Source organism: Carassius auratus, chromosome 2, assembly GCF_003368295.1.
Source record: "Carassius auratus strain Wakin chromosome 2, ASM336829v1, whole genome shotgun sequence".
Taxonomy (NCBI): Eukaryota; Metazoa; Chordata; class Actinopteri; order Cypriniformes; family Cyprinidae; genus Carassius; species Carassius auratus.
In genome coordinates, this window is record NC_039244.1 from 25066701 (window position 1) to 25084963 (window position 18263).

Sequence of the window (18263 nt, forward strand, 5' to 3'; positions counted from 1 at the left end):
TGACTTAAATTGACAAAACTTTGAGAACTACTTTGTACTTAATTTGTAAAAAAAAAAAAAAAAAAAATTAGGCCTATGTTTGTAGAAACTGAAGGTAAACCGTACTGGTGTGTTGCAGAGGAACGCGTATCTCATGGCAAAAAAGTTAAGAAAACATGCAGACAAATAACACTGCAGCTGGCTATTTCAGTTTTTCTATCAGTTATTACAATCGGTAGAGCACGAAACTCTTAATCTCAGGGTCGTGGGTTCGAGCCCAACGTTGGGAGCTATGGTTTGCACTTCTTAATGGATTTTTCTTCTTCTACTGGTATCTTATGGCGGGTTTGGCAAACCAGCGTAAAGGTGCATTTTCTTAATGGATTTAAACGTCTGTCGTGTTCTATAGAGAAAAAACGTTTTTTTCGAAGCTTGAAGTACTATATAAAACGTTATGACGTCACAGACATATTCGACATCGTCTCTGTGGCGCAATCGGTTAGCGCGTTCGGCTGTTAACCGAAAGGTTGGTGGTTCGAGCCCACCCAGGGACGAAAATCATTATGCTTTATACGACTGCCACCTAGCGGCGTGAAACAACTCTGAGATTAATGTCCTCATGCTTTATCCTGCTGCCATCTAGTGGGCATCCCCGTCTGTTAGCATATAGATAGATGATTCCGTTTTCGTTTTTCAGAAAAAAACATTTGAAGTTTCTACCCTTAGATTATGTTTTTACAAGTCTATAATATAAACTGTTTCATTTATAATATAATTTAAACGATGTCATTGCTTGGAGTGACTGAGAAGGGTCCGCTGTCATTATACGGTACGAGAGCGGCCTCTAGTGGCGGAATCACCGACGCCTCGTGAGGATCGTTTTGCGCGCTGCACGAGTGGGATCTACTTTAATTAGTTTTCAGCTGGTCGCTCTTATGGATTGGTTAGCCAGCGAAGCTGCATATTTAAAGCTAGTGATGTGAAAAAGCAAACTAACACGTTCATGCAGCCGATAGAAACATATAAACACAAAATAAACGCTTCATACAGAGTGATATAATCATATTCAGTAGGTCGTTTGTTCTGTATTTTCACACACCTAATTTTTAACAGCACTTTGTTCATTCTTGAAGTGAACTTTTGCCTATCTCTCTCTCTCTCACACACACACACAAATCTGGATTCTAATTACTTACAGAGCATTTAATCTTAAATATCGGCAATATATATCCCTTCGACTGAGTTTTTATGATATGTATGTTTATTTACATCACGTACCCCTGCTAGAACTGCTTTTATAATAGAACAATTGTAAAGAAATGTAAAAGTCTCTGAAATGTAAATGTTTTTTTCACGCCGCTAGGTGGCAGTCGTATAAAGCATAAAGATTTTCGTCCCTGGGTGGGCTCGAACCACCAACCTTTCGGTTAACAGCCGAACGCGCTAACCGATTGCGCCACAGAGACGGGGCTACGACAGCGCTCAAAACCAAAGCCGTTCATGTGAGGACACGCACGATTCACAGAAATTGTGATGAAATAAGTGTTAGTAACACAATGACCATATAATCATTATTGTTAAGAAACGGTCTTACGTCTTATGATTCCGCGTGTTCTACCATTTATGGTGTCTTTGTAGACTGTCCACTAGATGGCAGTGCAGTCTAACAATGCAGTCTAATGCAGCGGCTGACAAAGCCCTCTCTGAGAGTTTAAAATAACTTTTTAAGCTTTTACTTGGAGATGTCAGACCATATTAAACTACTTCAAACATTAGACCTCATCAAACTGCTAAAAAAAAAAACACAAATAAGCCACTGAGTGCGCAGCTGGGACGATGTTTACATGTAGCCGTTGTGGCTCGTTCTCAGGTTTTGTTAGCATGCTTTAACATATTTTAGTACTACGCTAAAAATCCAATCTTTGATTTTTTTAACATTAGACGCATGTTTCTGTCCTGTTGTAGCACATTTCTAACATGTTTTACCACGATGTTAACATGTGAAACACATTTCTAGCACATGATAAGCAACATGAAAAGCGGGTTCCTAGTTGTGAACAGGTTGTATCTGATAAATAACCGCTTGCTTTTCTACTGAAAGATTCCTGCAAGTGAAGTAATTCCTCAATAAACATATATTTTTTACAATGTATTGTTATTTTTTGCTTTTAAATGTATTGTCTGTGCCATAAATAATGCTAAATGAATATACATTCACTGTAGAACATATAGATATTTTATACTTAAGAGCAAACAGAAATAATTTTAAAAGGAGTGTTAGATAAGAGACAAGGTGCTGCTTTGTGAACTACAAAATTATTTTTTATTCAAATTAGCCAGTCGCTGACTGTTATAAAACCAAACACACAAACAATAATCACACATATGCAAAGGATAATTACAACAACAACAACAACAAAACACACTTGTAAATCTACTTTCTTCTCATTTTCTCCAGCCACTGCTCTTTGGACAGGGTTTCTGTGGCAGGGCAGAAGACAGTGCCTCTAAACTGACTGTGTCCGGTCGCGGCCGTCCTGAATGACCCACACTTCTTGCAGGTGTTGGCTTCTACCTTCCTGTTGCAGGTGCGCCGGGCGACGGGACGCTGGGAGCCCGGTCTGCTCAAAGCTGGGACGATGTGAGGAGTCGATGGGATGAACAAAAGCGTAGCCGGAGGTAAAGGAACGAGGCGTTGTGGAATCGCAACCACAGTGAGGGTTGAGGCCGAGCGAGGGCCGAAGGTCCCCAAAGGCTTCCCGGGGAGAAGCTGGACGACTGGTTGCATTTGTGCTGCTAGCTTGGGTCGGACAGCTGGAAATTTGGCTATATCTACCGGGGGCCTCTTCGGGGGAGCTTGTTCTCCTGCGGCTGCATGGGTTTGATTACGCCACTGCATCAGACGGCTCTTACTCATATCCAGCAGCTGCAGGTTAGCATCAGCCAGGGTCACCTGGCGTATCTTGCAGTAATCCTGTAAAACCAGGGACCATACCGTCTCCTCTTCGTCCGGGCCCCTGTAGATCTTACAAAGCCTGAGTAAAATGGCATCCACGAGGGGACAGCGCTGCTGAGGCGAAGACGTTGAGCTTCTCTGCTGTTTCTTGAGCTCAGACAGGTTGTGCCACAGCTGCACAATGTCACTGACCTAAACAGATGTGGATTTTAACATGATTTTAGCATGATTTAACACGTGTCGATACCATGTTGATCATATGTTTTTTAGCCATTACCAGCATGCTTCTAGCAACACGTTGTTAGCATTATTTACCAGGTCAGTAACTTATTTCTATCATGTTTTATAAAGCTGATAGCAGCTGTGGTGTGGATTAATGACGTAACATCTCATCTTAGGATGCATAAAATGATCAGGCCCACACAATCTACATGTTTTTTCTTTTCTTTTCTTTTTTTTTGCTTTTACTGTTTTAAATCAACTTCACAGGGCAAAATTAAAGTGGTTTCAGATGATGTATAATACATAGAACAGTTTGGACCAGGGTCATTTTTGTTAACTGAAACATTTCTCTTACTTAAAATAAAATAAACGTAAAAATGTAAAAGTGAAATATTCAAATCTAAACTTGTTTTATTTTAGTTATTAGTCCAAAAAAAAAGAAAAGAAAAGAAAAAAAATCTGTATTATTTTGTTAACTATATAGATATACCATTATAAGCTATATAAACATTTTAAAACGCAAAAGAACAAATAAAAAACTAAAATAAAAAACACACTATAAAATTACAAAATTTTTTATTAAAATTAAATATATTTATTTTAATATTTAAAAATGCATTTTTTTTATAATTTAAAATTATACAAAAATGTATTATTAATAAAAAAAATCTGGAATAATGATTAACAATACTAAAATAACACTGCTTTAGACCTATGTTCTCCTCATTTATCATTAGTATTTTCTATATTCTCATCAAGCTATGTACAGTAAATGTTTTTGACATGGATTGACACTGATGCATAAAAACTTGATTATATAAGAAACACAGCTCATTCACAAATGTTTAGATTATATTATGTAAACATATATTTATTTTTTCAAGTTAGTGTTGATTTATGTTTCATACCTGCGTGCTGCTGAGATGATTCTCAGTCCTCAGATCCACAAGATAATCAGCGAGTCTGTCTACCTCATCCAAACCTGACGGGTTCTCATTTTTCACTGTCTGAAAATGCAAAAGATGATAAAAATAACGTCATATGCAATTTTTTTAGATAACTTACTAAAACTATACATGTTCCGAACAGAAATTATCACAAGAAACTAACACAGAAAGTACTGCTGAAGCACAATAATTGTATTATATACAAAACAATAGTTTTACGTAATAATAATAATTATACATTTACATTTATGCATTAAGCTTTAGACTTTTATCTAAAGCGACTTACAGTGCATTCAGGCTATACATTATTTTACCAGTATGTTATTAAGTTATATCAGCAATTGTATAAATATAATAATTACAATTATTGTAACAAAGCTATATAACTATAATATAACAATATAATTTTAAAAATGTAATTAATATATTTCCAAATTAATTATATTAATTATGGCATTCTTTTTTGTGTGAAATCTGTTATCAGTTAAATAAAAATGATTCAAGTTAAATTAAATTGCACTGGTATGAAGCTTATAGTGCAGCTGAACAAAAACCACAAATCATTATTTACGGAAAACTGACAAAATATTCATGGTTGCATCAACTGAAGGTTGTATAATGTTAATGTTCTACTTTATAAACTCTTGAATTCATGGTGCATATATTGGCGTACCTCAGGGATCTGTACTGGGGCATCTTCAGCTGTGGACGAGGTGGAGGGAAAGGCTGGTGGATCCTCAAGGAATAAACTCACAGTTGGGTCAATACTGACATCTTCATCAAACCCCCCATCCTCCTGCCCTTCATCATTTACATCCTCCAGCAGCTGGATCGTCTCCTCAGTGTCGGGGTCCACTGTTTGAGGTGGCTGTCCCATTTGCCTGAGCAAATAGTCCACTCCAATGAGCTCTCCTAAAAAAATATGGAATATGGAATGTTATGAACTAATTACTAGTGTACTTGTATGTATATACTGTATTCTGGATAATAAACATAAATTGCATGTATATCAATATGCAAGGATAAACATTACTGACATACACACTACTATTCAAATGTTTTGGGTAGGTGAGATATTTTTTAAATGTATCTGAACAAAACCTCTTTTGCTCACCAAGGTTGCATTTATTTGATACAGCAGAAACTATTTCAAATAACAATGTTCTATGTGAATATATCTGCTGATGCTTAATATTTTAGTGAAAACATTTTTCAGGATGAATTTGATGAACGGCAATAACATTATAAATGTCTTTTCTGTCACTTTTGATCAGTTTAATGTGTCCCACATAAATGTGCATATTGTGCACAAGTACAGATGCTGCTAATTGAGACAGACTAACTACATGGACAGCGAGAGCTTTACCAGTGTATTGTTTGGGTGGAGGGAAAGTCCGCACGAGCTTCCGGCCGAACAGCTGGAGGTAGTTGTCGTTGACGTATTCCACTATCTCTCCTGCATAGCTGAGCACAGATGAGGGTTTGGTGCCGATTGACGTCGCTAACTGTTCCTGATTCCACTTGTACAAGCCATCCAGAAGATACAACTGGAAATTCAGGCTGTTAGCACCAACACCTGTTAAAATAGTAGAACAAAGGGTCTTCTAGAACGGTCAGGTCAAACTAAGCATGCAGCTCTAAACAAGACTGTATTTAGAAAGAGCATCTTAACCAATTAAATGATTTCAGAGATGCACTTTCATTAATTCATTAAATATAAGTCCTTCAACATTTATTTATTGCATTTAAATTAATTGTACTGTATTATAACATTAGATTTAGTTTAATAATAATAATAATAAATGCATACATCTCATTAAAGTTTGTTAATTTAAACAATAAAAATAGAAAAGTAAGTAAAACAAATCAAAATATATTCTTTAAAAAAAAATGTAACTTTGCTTCTCTATATTTACTGTAGATTTAATGCTTTTTTTTCTGGTCTCAAACAATCGGGTCAAACTGAGCAAGCATCTTTAAGCAAGAGTATACTTATATGATCTCACCAAAGCATGCAGAGCATTAAAAAATTTACTCATTACAGAAAATGGTTTCCATGAATTCACTACAAATGGCGTATCTGTATTTATTATTCATAATTATATTTTAATTTATTATTAACATTCTTTGTTGACATTCCTCTTCTGCTCTGGAAGTTTATGGCTGCTCATAGAAACACTTACAGGAAAGTTATGAAATTTGGCACACAGATAGAGGACAGTTTAATCTGTTAACATGGTAAATTTGGAGTTTCTATCTCTATCCCTCTAGCAACACCAACTGTCCAAATTTGTACTTATATTTATGCTAAAAACCTTTGAACCATGATTAAAATGTTTTTTTCTTTTCCATCTTTGGGTCATGCAAAGTCAATTGGACACCCAAATTAAAAATGTAACAGATCAAGGTTCTTTGCAATGTTTAGTAGTCTGAAAAAACAACTTTTAGTTTGTCTGATTTTGACCAAAATTGCCAGAGATCAACTTCAGACCATGCTGGCAAAACGTTATGAAATTTAAGTTGATTAGTTAAACCGTTCTCGAATAACAGGTGAATGAATTTGACGAAGATCACGCAAAAATGGATGTGAGGCGCTATAACCGCAATGGTTTGGTGTATTGAGACCAAACTTGCCGTATGTTATAACAATTGCATGTTATATTAGGACATTAAGTAAAGATCATATTTCATGAAGATATTTTGTAAATTTCTTAATTTTTGTTTAGTAATATGCATTGCTAAGAACTTCAATTGTGATTTCCTCAATATTTTTTTCACCCTCAGATTCCAGATTTTAAAATAGTTGTATTTTCAAATATTGCCCTATCCTAACAAAGTTTATTTATTCGGCTTTCATATGATGTTTAAATCTCAATTTCGAAAAACTGACCCTGATGACTGGTTTTGTGGTCCACGGTCAAATATGATAAATGGCTATTTTTATTTATAACTTCTGATTGGTTTGACCTAAAAATCACAAAACTGGTCTCTTTTTAGGTTCGGTGCAACTCGCAGTTTTCCTATGTCTGTAATTTTTTATTTTGTCATAAAATCCTATATTTTACAAACATATAGGCGTATCTTAACGATACTAGGCAGGCCTATGTGTCTTCTTTGGCACCATGCCCTGATGGTACTCAAAACATTTCGGGGCAGCGTCTTCTCCCTTATGAAACAAAAATATATTGAAGTATATTGGAAAATATAATGTAATATATTAGGCATATATTCTTATATATATTTATTTTTTCCAATATATTGCAATATATTGAAAGTGGCAATCATTTGTATATTTTGCAATATATTATATAATATATGTATCATTAATATATTATTAAATGTATTCAAATATATAATATATTAGAAAATAAAAAGGGAAAATAATATATTACAATATATGACAATATATTTTAAGAAATATATTGGTAAATATATTTTCTTTCGTATGGGCTTGAGGTCAAAAGTTATAATGAAATTTCAAACAAATTCAATGAAATTATTCTTTGAGGTATTCCAATAACATAGATACCAATTTTGCCATCGTTTTCCAAACGTCTGGTCCTCCAATTTAATTTATGTTGAAAAACCCCTTTTTCGAACCCCTCCTAGCCTGTTGGTCTGATTTTTTCCAAATGTATGTATTATTATTTAGAATAACAGATGAACACATCCTTATTATATTTTTTTTTACATGTAAACGATAAATTAAATTTACTAATGGTATAAGAAATCTAATTTAAGATATATTCTATAAAAACAATGTGCTTCTCAAAATGTTTATTTAATTTGATCTGGTTTTCAAAAAATACTTTTTATTTCCTAGCAGCATCTTTGAGAGGAATAAAGTGTATATTGATTCTATTATAATTCTAATGAGCCACAAACCTGGAATGAAGCTGTTGAGATGTCGGTGGAAAGACTGGAGGTCCGTCAAGCCCCTGGCACACCTGTATTTAGTGAGAATCAGTCCTCTCCTGGTGACACTGGTGCCTGTTTCAGTGTACAGAATCACACCTGGCACATCCTGAATGCACGGCACGTGCTTCTTCTGATCGTGCCAGATGTTCTCCATCTTAACCGCGTCCAGCAGAGGGACGCCGAACAGATCCCTCCAGTTCTTCAGCTCCTGCAAAAGCTGCTCAACATAGCGAACAGTGGTCTCCACTCCACGGGTCCTGCGGCGGCAGTGAAGCACCAGCTCTCTCGTGGTAATCTGGCTGTCTACGAGGTCATTCGTGATGAACGGCACCCCTTCCTGCTCCAGATGCTCTCTTTTTGTCTGCCGAAGCAGGGCGATGTCGAGCGGGTCCCATTGGAAGATGCAGACTGACAGACGTGCAATGAAAGCCGAGTACAGGGGATGGGTGTCAGACGTGCACCCAGCCGCCAAACGGAGCATGAAGCTCCAGACATCCAGCCTGATGTGGAGGTCAGGCCATCCTCCAGACCTGGCCTGCATCTCACTCTTGTGCCCGTTCTCACTACAGCAGCCCGAGTCCACGTACATCAGCACCGGAGGAGCCGTGTCAGCCTGCCGGTAACGATTCATCAAGCCTGAGGCCATGGAGTCCAGACCGGGTCCTTCCTGAGCCGTGAGGACGCTGATAAGGACCTGACCCGTCTCGTTGGACACAGAGTACAACCAGTGCTTGTCTCCTTCGGCTCTTCCCGACAGTTTCCTTGCAATCTGAAATAAAAGAGTGCACACTGACAACATCATTTTATTCTACAAGCAAATTAAAAACTATTCAAGATGCACATAAGATTTCAACTTGTAAAAGTTGTATCTGTTATAATAAATTATAATATTGTTTTTAGCCATGAAAATTACGATTTATGACAAAATTTTAATCATCATGTAATTATTGCATGGAAATATTATGGAGCTTTATTATTATAGTTTATTTGAAATCTGTTAAATGGAGTATTTTTATTGTTAACTAAAAATAAAACCATTTAAAAACACTTTTGTTCCTTAAAATAAAAGTTAACAGAAACTACATAAAATAAAACATTTAAAAAGTCAAATCAAATTTTCATTTAATTTAAGTTACTAAATGAACTAAAATAACTCAAACTAAAATGGACAAAGAAATCTTTATTAATGTATTAAAAATAAACGAAAATCAATAATAAAAAAAAAATTGAAAAGGAAATCAAAAATTCATAAAACCTATAATAGTATCTCAATCCCATTTACTACTATTGCTAGTTTAGGAAAAAGGGATGCTCTCTCTGTCTCTGTTGTTTTATATTTTGGGGTAAACGTTCATTCCTAAGAGCATTTTACTGGAAAAAATATACATATGCTCCACAGAAGAAGGATTTTCATTTTTGTTTGAAGCTGCTTCAATACTATTACTGGCATCATCTCATTGGCATTTGCACATTTTTGATGACAGAATTTACATTTTCTGATGAGGATACCATTTCTATAACTATATAAGTTTATTTTACATAACTTAAACAAGGTTGGTCAGCAAGTGAACACATCTGATGTTCTGTATGACTTTACAAACAGCATGATTCACAGTTTTGCAAGCTCACGCTGTATTTAACCTAGAACTTTCCTTTAGCTTGCCAAATACCTGCACTGTTGAATGTAATTTTAATATGGACCCAAATGTTGAGGTGATGCTGGCCTTCATGTGCTCCAGCCGACTGACGATGTCCCGGCCGTAAACTGACAGCAGCCATTGGCTATTAGGGATGTCGCTGGGCTCCAGTGGCTCAGGACACGCAGCCGGGAAGAGTCTGGGGCGACTGACAAAGTCTGCACACTCGCCCATGTAGAGCGACAAGTGATCAAGCCACTCGCCTCCATGAATGTTTCTCAGCTGCTCAGCCAGATGGGTGAAGCTCAGCGTCCGATCTCTCAGCATGCGGACAACACGCATGTCACATGCATACCTATGTGTGCGAGAGATTTATTTAGACCATGCCAAAAAAAATAATAATAATTGATTGCACTTTTTTTTTTTCTAAAACTCAAAAGCATCCTAAGTTGATCATAGAGGGCTTGGTGGCAATGGTTCTATGATCTTCTTAGGGTTATGATGCTTGTTTCTGACTAATTTCAGAGTGCTAAGTCCAAAAATAGTGTCTGTTTTGCTCTGGCACATCACACTTTCTAACAAATTATGATGCATTACCTAGCATTTTTTACTTTCAGTAACCATTTGTAAGGTGAGGTCGTCTTTTATTCTTCCTTAATCAGCAATTCTGAAAAATCGGCTGATTTGCACTTGTATGAAATTACTTTATATCTAATCCTGATTTTAAGTAAGAATTATGGCCAGTGACCGAACAAAATGAAGAAAAGAAAAAAAGCTTACTTTGTAAGAGAAAAAATAAAAAAAATTACATTTTTGAACATCCTTGTAAGTTAAATCATACCTTTCTACAAATAATTTGTAACAATATACACTACTTTTTGAAAGTTTGGTTTCAGTCATTTTTTTTCTTTCTTATTAGAAAGAAATGAACAATTTCATTCAATAAGGATGTTTTAAAATATGAAAAAGTGATACATTGTTAGAGAAGATGTCTATTTTGAAAAAATGCTTTATTTATTTATTCATTTATTAGTTTTTTTATTTTATTCAAAGGATCCTGAAAAAAGTATTGCAGCTTTCAAAAAAAAAATAATAATAAAAATTAAGCAGCACAGCTATTTCCACAACTGATAATAAAATTATCATATTAAAATGATTTCTGAAGGATCATGTGACACTGAAGACTGGAGTAATGATGCTGAAAATACAGCTTTGATCACAGGAATAAATTGCATCTTAAAATATATTCAAATAGTAAACAGTTGTTTTAAATTGTAATAATATTTCACAATGTAACTGTATTTTTGATTAAATGCCTTGATGAGCAGAAGTGACTTCTTAAAAAAATCCTTTGACTGGCAGTGTGTATATACAGTATATATAAAATGTGAAAAATCTTCATTCTCATTTGCATGAAACAGTACATGATGTTAAATTTTAGTTCTATTTTTGAACTCATCATTGCATCATCAATCTTGGTAATTTTAGGCCTTTTTTGCATCTGATTGTTTTCTTCGAGATGCATGGCTGTGTTTTTATATCAGTCATGATATTAGACTGTAACTCACCGCTCTGTCAAAACCAGTCTGAACAACTGACGGCGAGGTAAGTCCAGCTGGTTCAGGACGGTCTGGCTGCTGGACAGGTAGTTTAGCTGGCATGAAGTACACCGGAGCGTCTCCGTCATCATAAGATAATACCTGTCAATGTCCAGGACCTTTCGGACTCTCTTGTGGACACTGTGGTGAAGCAGCTGTTTGCCGCAGACAGGACAAAGCAGCTCGGCCTTCCACAAATGGTTAGGCATCCAAACCAGAAGGCTGTGACTGAGGAAATGCTCTGGAGATGGAGCCTGGACGGAGGTCTGTGCTGCGACCGGCGGATCGTACCACATGTCCACCTCTGGACGAAGTTTGTCGCCGTGAAAGAGCTCTGTTGCGATCCACCTCTGATCTTCTGACGGGATTGTTTCTCTCATCTCATCTGGAAGCCAAAACTGAACCGGACCAGGACCAGGATTGTGAGCGGAGTCCGAATCAGCTGCAGGAGGAGCAGGATCATCTTCTTCATCCTTAGAGAAACACAACAGAAGACTGTTGCCTGTTGCCACCACAAATAGAGTGCAAGTCTGTGGGAAACACTGTAACCCCATTTACATGTTTTAAGATGTGTGTGTGTCTTACCCGGTGAGAGTGGAATCCACATAAGCAGTTCACCGATGGCCGTCCAGGAATCTGCATCGGACATTTCTTTATCTATGATAACACAATACATACATGTTCAGTTCAGTGGCAAGCATAATATGGTCATAAATGGCTGGGGTTGTATTGTACCTCTCAAATAAAAAAAATAAAAAAAATCTAAATACGTGAATACATGTTCAATTATTAAAATATATTTTATTAATAACACACAACACATTCTTGACAGCTGTAGAAATTATATTTTTGCAAAAAGAAAAAACATATTTTAGTAACACATTGGCATTATTTTTTGTTTTAAAATTAACTTTACATTATTATGGTTTATATAATTATTATTTAATATTTTTTTTATAATAATTTAATTATACTTTTTATTAGTGCTGTTAATCATTTAGAGAAAAAAAAATTATTTAACATTTTTTTCTTCAGTTAATTGCGATTAATTCCATCTAATATTAAAGTGCTCCATTATGCCATTTTTAGTGATCCTAATATTGTTTTGGGAGTCTCCTACAATAGGTCAATAGGTTGAATCAGGTGTCAGATGAAGGAGACCGTGCTGCTGCTCCAGGACAGTTTTAAAAACCACTAAATGTCAAAGACATGCTCTTAAATGGGACTCATTTATAAAAAATACTTACATGCACAGTTTAATGCAGCTTTAATCGCCTTTTTGGTAACTTCATGACTCATCGACAACATAACGACAACATTTCGTGTTAATATGAAATGATAAAGGTTACAGAACAGGAATTTTTTTTTTTTTTCTGACATATGGCCTGACAACATCTCATGGTGAAGATGGACTGTGTGTCTAATAAATCTCCCAGTGATGTGGTTGTAAAGATATCCTTGGCCTTAATAAACGCAGTTCTTGTCAAGAAAAAAGTGACAGCAGTTGTGAGTGGGATGACTGACTCTAGCTTCGCCCCTGTGTTAATTGTATTAAATATTTTAATGCATTAAACTGAAAAAAATATGCATGCATTAATGCACTAATTTTGACAGCAATACTTTTTATCAATTCATGAACCCCTTGCAGATCCATCACGCACCTCAGTTTGGGAAACCCCAATGAAGACTAACAATAGCACTTTACAACTTAAATAATGTACCATTATTTTGTTCGTATTGTAGTAAAATGGGACAATTCTGCATTGCTATGGGCTACTAACAATGCTTTGGGGTATGAGGTTTAAATTATGTAAAAAAAATAATAATAATATAATAATAATCTTAATGGTTAATGTGGCCTGCCATTTCTTGACAGTTCCTGTGAGTTGACTCTTATAGTCCACACACACCTGCTGAAAGAGGTCATGCCATTTCCTCTGCCGGGGCGCAGGTCTGTTTCCAGCATCAGAAGGCCAGTTCCCTGAGGATGCAAACCGCTGCAGACGGGACATCCACGCCTCGTCACTCATAGCCTTATGGGATTTTGATTTTGGCATAATCTGAAAACAAACATGAATATGAATACGTTTACTTCATTAGGAACCTGATGCACTAGGCATTTGTTTTCATAATTTTTCATTAGTTTCTCATTTCCTCTCTTTATTACAGAAGGGTGGGTGGATAAAAAAAACTGGCAAACCCTGTGAGTCCTGGTTTGATGCAAACAAGATTTGCATTGATTACAAGCTCAGCTCAACTAGAAAAAAAACTAAATCTGTTTGCAATCACGTTAATGGGTCTACATGCATTGACCATTGACTGTATAAAAACATGTATTGACCCATCACTAATTCAGACATATAGTGCGGTGGCCGAGAGAACTCGATGCGCTGCAACTTAAGAAAACACATGCAAATAGATATAATCTTCATCAATTTGATAACACACACTCTGCAAATGCTCACATCACATCCAAATAAAGAATTTTATTTGAAGTGCATTTGGCAGTGCTTTATTTGGTTGTGTTGTGAGTATTTGCGTGTTGATGAAGTGTATAATCTAACGTGACTAATCCAAACATTTGCTAATGCACTGCTGTTAACTTAGTTAAAAGTAACTTGTTACCTTGCTTTGGAATTCGAGTCCATCAAAAAAAGCCTAGCAATCGTTATCAGTCGCGCGCAACTAACGTTAGTGATTGAAAGTCGCGAAAAAAATCAAACGAACAGATTGAATGGAAATAGTTGTTTTGGCTACAGTACCAGGTAAAACCATTATATTCTTCATTGCGCTCACCGCCCGGCTAGCTCAGTCGGTAGAGCATGAGACTCTTAATCTCAGGGTCGTGGGTTCGAGCCCCACGTTGGGCGATTACTTTTCATCTTAAAGACTCTGTGTAAACCTTTAGTAACGAAAATATAAAATGGTGTGCACATCCCAAACACCCGAATAGGACGCAGGTGCAAAACAACTGAATGATATAGACAAATAGTGAAAAAGTGAAGTCTGCACACTGAAAACTACTGCTCCAGAGGAACTTAATCAATCATGTTTCGACCTTCAGGTCTTCATCAGGCACAATATCAATGTGAGGTGAAGTCAACTTTAAATAGACACAGTTGATCACCTTAATTAGGCACACCCAAGAAATAATGTGACACATACAAGTCATGTCTATTATGTGACAAATACAACTCATGTAACAGATACAAGCTACGAGCATATTTTGAATCTCTATAAAAATGGCTTAATATCAAAACCCTCATTCAACCCTAAAGGTGACAACGTTTTTAAAGTACAAATCCCAAAACATTCCCTCTGTAATAATTTATACTCATAATCCCCTCCTCTTCTATAAAATCTATAATTACTTGGAGGAAGAGTTGGAATGTCTCGTTTGATATGTTAAGGATATTCAGATTTAACAAAAAAGCCACAATGATTTTTTTGATATTTAAAGACTAATTTTGGACCAGTTTTGAAGACACCTGATAATTTAGGACCACTTGAAATAATATGCCAATGTTTGTTTAGGACTCTACGAAACTCCGCACCCAGTGCAAAGTATTTTATCGTCCACATGGGAACATTATGAGCTTGCGTTTTATTATTATGCTTTGTTCACAAACACTGCATTTGAGATGTCTCGCTGAATTTCTTTTTTGGCATCTTCGATCCATTCTATACGACACCCACGATTCAATAACCATTTAGTTAAATCATTGGCTTGATGAGTGTAAGATTTATCCTTACTACAAACTCTGCTCACACGCTTAAATTGGCTGATAGGTATACTCTTAACTAAAAGTCTAGGATGGAAACTATCACCTCTTAAAATAGTATTGCGATCCATTGGTTTGGGAGTTTCCCCATCACATATTTATACTCGAACATCAAGAAAACTACTGCTCACTGGATCACATTCCATAGTGAAATTCACATACTCAGTCCTTGAGTTAAGATAATTAAAAAACCTCAACATCTCTGCAGGTGTGGCCTTAGTAATCATAAAAATGTCGTCAATCTACCGTTTATAAAGCAAAATCTTAGGGAAAAAAGAATTTGACTCATTTAAAATAAAGTCATTTTCAAACACTCCCATATACAAGCAATATAATACAATATAATATAAGCAACATAATTAGGGGCCATTTTACTACCCATTGCAGTACCTTTAACTTGTAAATAAAAATCGTCCTGAAAAGTTAAAAAAAATACTTGCTAAATCTAATAATCTAATAATAATAATTGGATTTATACTTTAAATACTTTGTCACCTTTAGGGTTGAATGAGGATTTTGATATTAAGCCATTTTTATAGAAACTCAAAAAATCTTTGTGGCTTGTTACATGAGTTGTATTTGTCACATAATAGACATGACTTGTATGTGTCACATTATTTCTTGGGTGTGCCTAATTAAAGTGATCAAATGTGTCTATTTAAAGTTGACTTCACCTCACATTGATATTGTGCCTGATGGAGACCTGAAAGTCGAAATGTTGCCTGATTAAATTCCTCTGGAGCAGTAGTTTTCAGTGTGCAGACACTTCACTTCTTTACTGCACAATGTATACACATTTGTACATAATGCTGGACTCAGTTGTAACATTTCCACCACAACCAACAATGCCCTGTCAATTTCCAAGTGTAGGCCTATACCTGTGGTGTGTCAAGAGCAAAAATCAACGTAAACAAATAACATGTGTCTTTGGTGATGTGACGATTGAATACATTTGGTTTGATGAGGAAAAAGGACATTGGGTACTGCTTCTGTTATGGCATTTTGAAGCCTATCAGACTGTGAAACAAAAAAGAAACGAACGCATTTTCATTTAAAAGCAACTTATATATTATATGTAAAAGGATATTGATTAATGATAACTTTGGGAGTGCGTTTTGGATTATTTAAGCATGTTAAGTATTAATTGTCTCATCGGTTTTCATGTTAAGTCTCGTGTAGATGATCGATTCCAATCAGCTGACTTGTAATAAGTTCAAAGTACAACAGCCATATAAAGTTTATTATGGATGTTTAAATTTTTTTTCCTAGCGGATGTATATATGTATAAATAAATAAATAAAAAAAAAATGCTACAAGTTATTGTAAAAATAATATGCTATTAACAAGCAAATCGAAAACTCGATCACGTGATTTAAGAGAAATTTAACTTACACGAGGATGATACTCGATCGGTTTCAGAGGGTATGGAAACACATGTAAACTTTAACCTGAGTAATAACTAGATTTACGATGCCTAACGATTTGACTCGCCCGTAATTAATTGTGGCACATATTTTATAGGTGTGGTGAGCAGTTCAACTTGAACCCTAAAACCACACAATAAAAACAATAGTGGTTGTTGTTATGACAGCGTCAGTAACGTGAGACGATCCTCCTTCCCTTTACCTGTTGACCGGGAGAACAGGAAATGCACCTGAGCTCAGTTTCCTCTTTAAGAGCACAGCATCTCTCTCTCTCTCTCTCTCTCTCTCTCAGCACGTTTACTCTCTCTCAGCACCACTGTGATATAAAGCCTTCAACGAGGCTCCTTCTCCGTGCCGAGAAGGTAAGTTTTATGTCCGATTTATTAAGTTGGATAACTTTCAAATTGTACTGTGTGTGTAATTGTATTTACCTGTAGTATTGTGTCAGTCACATTTCCTATTTTGCATTAACTAAAGACGACGAGCCAATCAAAGTACACGAGGGGCGGAGCAACAATCGACAGAAGCTATATGCAAACATCCAGCTGAGACAAGACGTGAACATTTTATTTTTTCATAAAAAGATGCCTCGTTTTAGTTCAAAACTATAACGTTTTCTATCAAGAATACTAATTTACTTGTGTTTCTTAAAAAATGGTCTCATCACATTTATTAATCACATAGGCCTATTCTTATTCTTTAAAAAAATAAAAAATAATAATCTGTTGTATTGTGAAGAGATGCGCCCAAATGTTCTTCTGTTAAAATTTTGTCTGTGCATTCCTGGCATATTTCATATTTCCTATTCAAGTACAGTGTGGTATGACATCATGTCAGTTCAGGGAAACAGGTTGTTGCCTAATTTTGTCAGGTGAGGTTTATCAGATCAAGAAGTGACGTTTCTTTGTGTTTGATCCTTCTGATGAATAGCCTATATATGAATATGCTGAAAAACTACAAAATCAGATCAAGTTTTTCATTGCATGCCAGTGTTTTACAGCAACACAGTGTTTATGTTTTTATTCATACACATTTGTATCTGTATAGTTGAATAGTATAAATATATATATATTTTTTTTATTCTTTCCCTCTCATGTTGTATATGTCTCCTTGTCTTTAAAGTTACAATGAAGCACATTGTTTTCTTGCACATTGTAATTGGATTGTTTTTATGACTCCATTGTTGGTTGAATTTTGAGATGTGGGTGTTGCACTCAAAAATGGAGGCAGAAGAGTGTGAGATTTCTGGGGCAGAGTTTAGGGATTAAGATTGGAAAAGTCCAGCATATATCACCAGAGAGAAGTCTGTGTCTCGTTTCACCAGAAGGTCCTGTTATGACATTTTTATTAAAGGGGTCATATGACGTTGCAAAAAAGAACATTATTTGGTGTAATGCAACGTGTTTATGTGGTTTAATGATCAAAAAACACATTATTTTCCACAGATTGTTGCTCCTCTATGCCCTGACTGCCTTTCTGAAATGTGTTGATTTTTACAAAGCTAATCATTCGGAAAAGCAAGTATGCTTTGATTGGCTAGCTATCCAGTGCATTGTGATTGGCCAAATACTTAAAGCGTGTGACGGAAATGTTACACCCCTTAACATACTGTGATGCCGTGTGTCCCGGCACGAAGAGACAAAACCAATAAAACCCATTACAAACAATGCATTTGTTGTATCCAGTGGGGACATAATGACTGATTGTAATGACTTATACTGTGTTTTTACACGTTACGTTGCATATCGCACTGCTGAAGCATAAAACCATGTCTGCATTTGTGATCGAGGAAACTACAAA

General features: G+C 35.8%; 1 protein-coding gene and 3 non-coding genes across 4 annotated transcripts; 2 read left to right on the forward strand and 2 right to left on the reverse strand.

The window, feature by feature from the left end:
- Positions 1–459: 459 nt before the first annotated feature.
- trnan-guu (transfer RNA asparagine (anticodon GUU)) lies at positions 460–533 on the forward strand. Its single transcript has one exon. It is a non-coding gene; the product is annotated as a tRNA-Asn (tRNA).
- Positions 534–1371: 838 nt separating this feature from the next.
- trnan-guu (transfer RNA asparagine (anticodon GUU)) lies at positions 1372–1445 on the reverse strand. Its single transcript has one exon. It is a non-coding gene; the product is annotated as a tRNA-Asn (tRNA).
- Positions 1446–2332: 887 nt separating this feature from the next.
- On the reverse strand, positions 2333–13984 carry LOC113038224 (uncharacterized). The gene is made up of 10 exons (XM_026195495.1): positions 13883–13984; positions 13168–13317; positions 11843–11914; positions 11228–11730; positions 9693–10014; positions 7990–8791; positions 5471–5680; positions 4778–5016; positions 4066–4164; positions 2333–3127 (listed from the first exon to the last, which is right to left on the reverse strand). The coding sequence occupies exons 2-10, from the start codon at positions 13312–13314 to the stop codon at positions 2414–2416; spliced, it is 3108 nt and encodes a 1035-aa protein (XP_026051280.1). The 5' UTR covers positions 13315–13317; positions 13883–13984; the 3' UTR covers positions 2333–2413.
- A 70-nt stretch (positions 13985–14054) lies between these two features.
- On the forward strand, positions 14055–14127 carry trnak-cuu (transfer RNA lysine (anticodon CUU)). Its single transcript has one exon. It is a non-coding gene; the product is annotated as a tRNA-Lys (tRNA).
- Positions 14128–18263: the final 4136 nt, after the last annotated feature.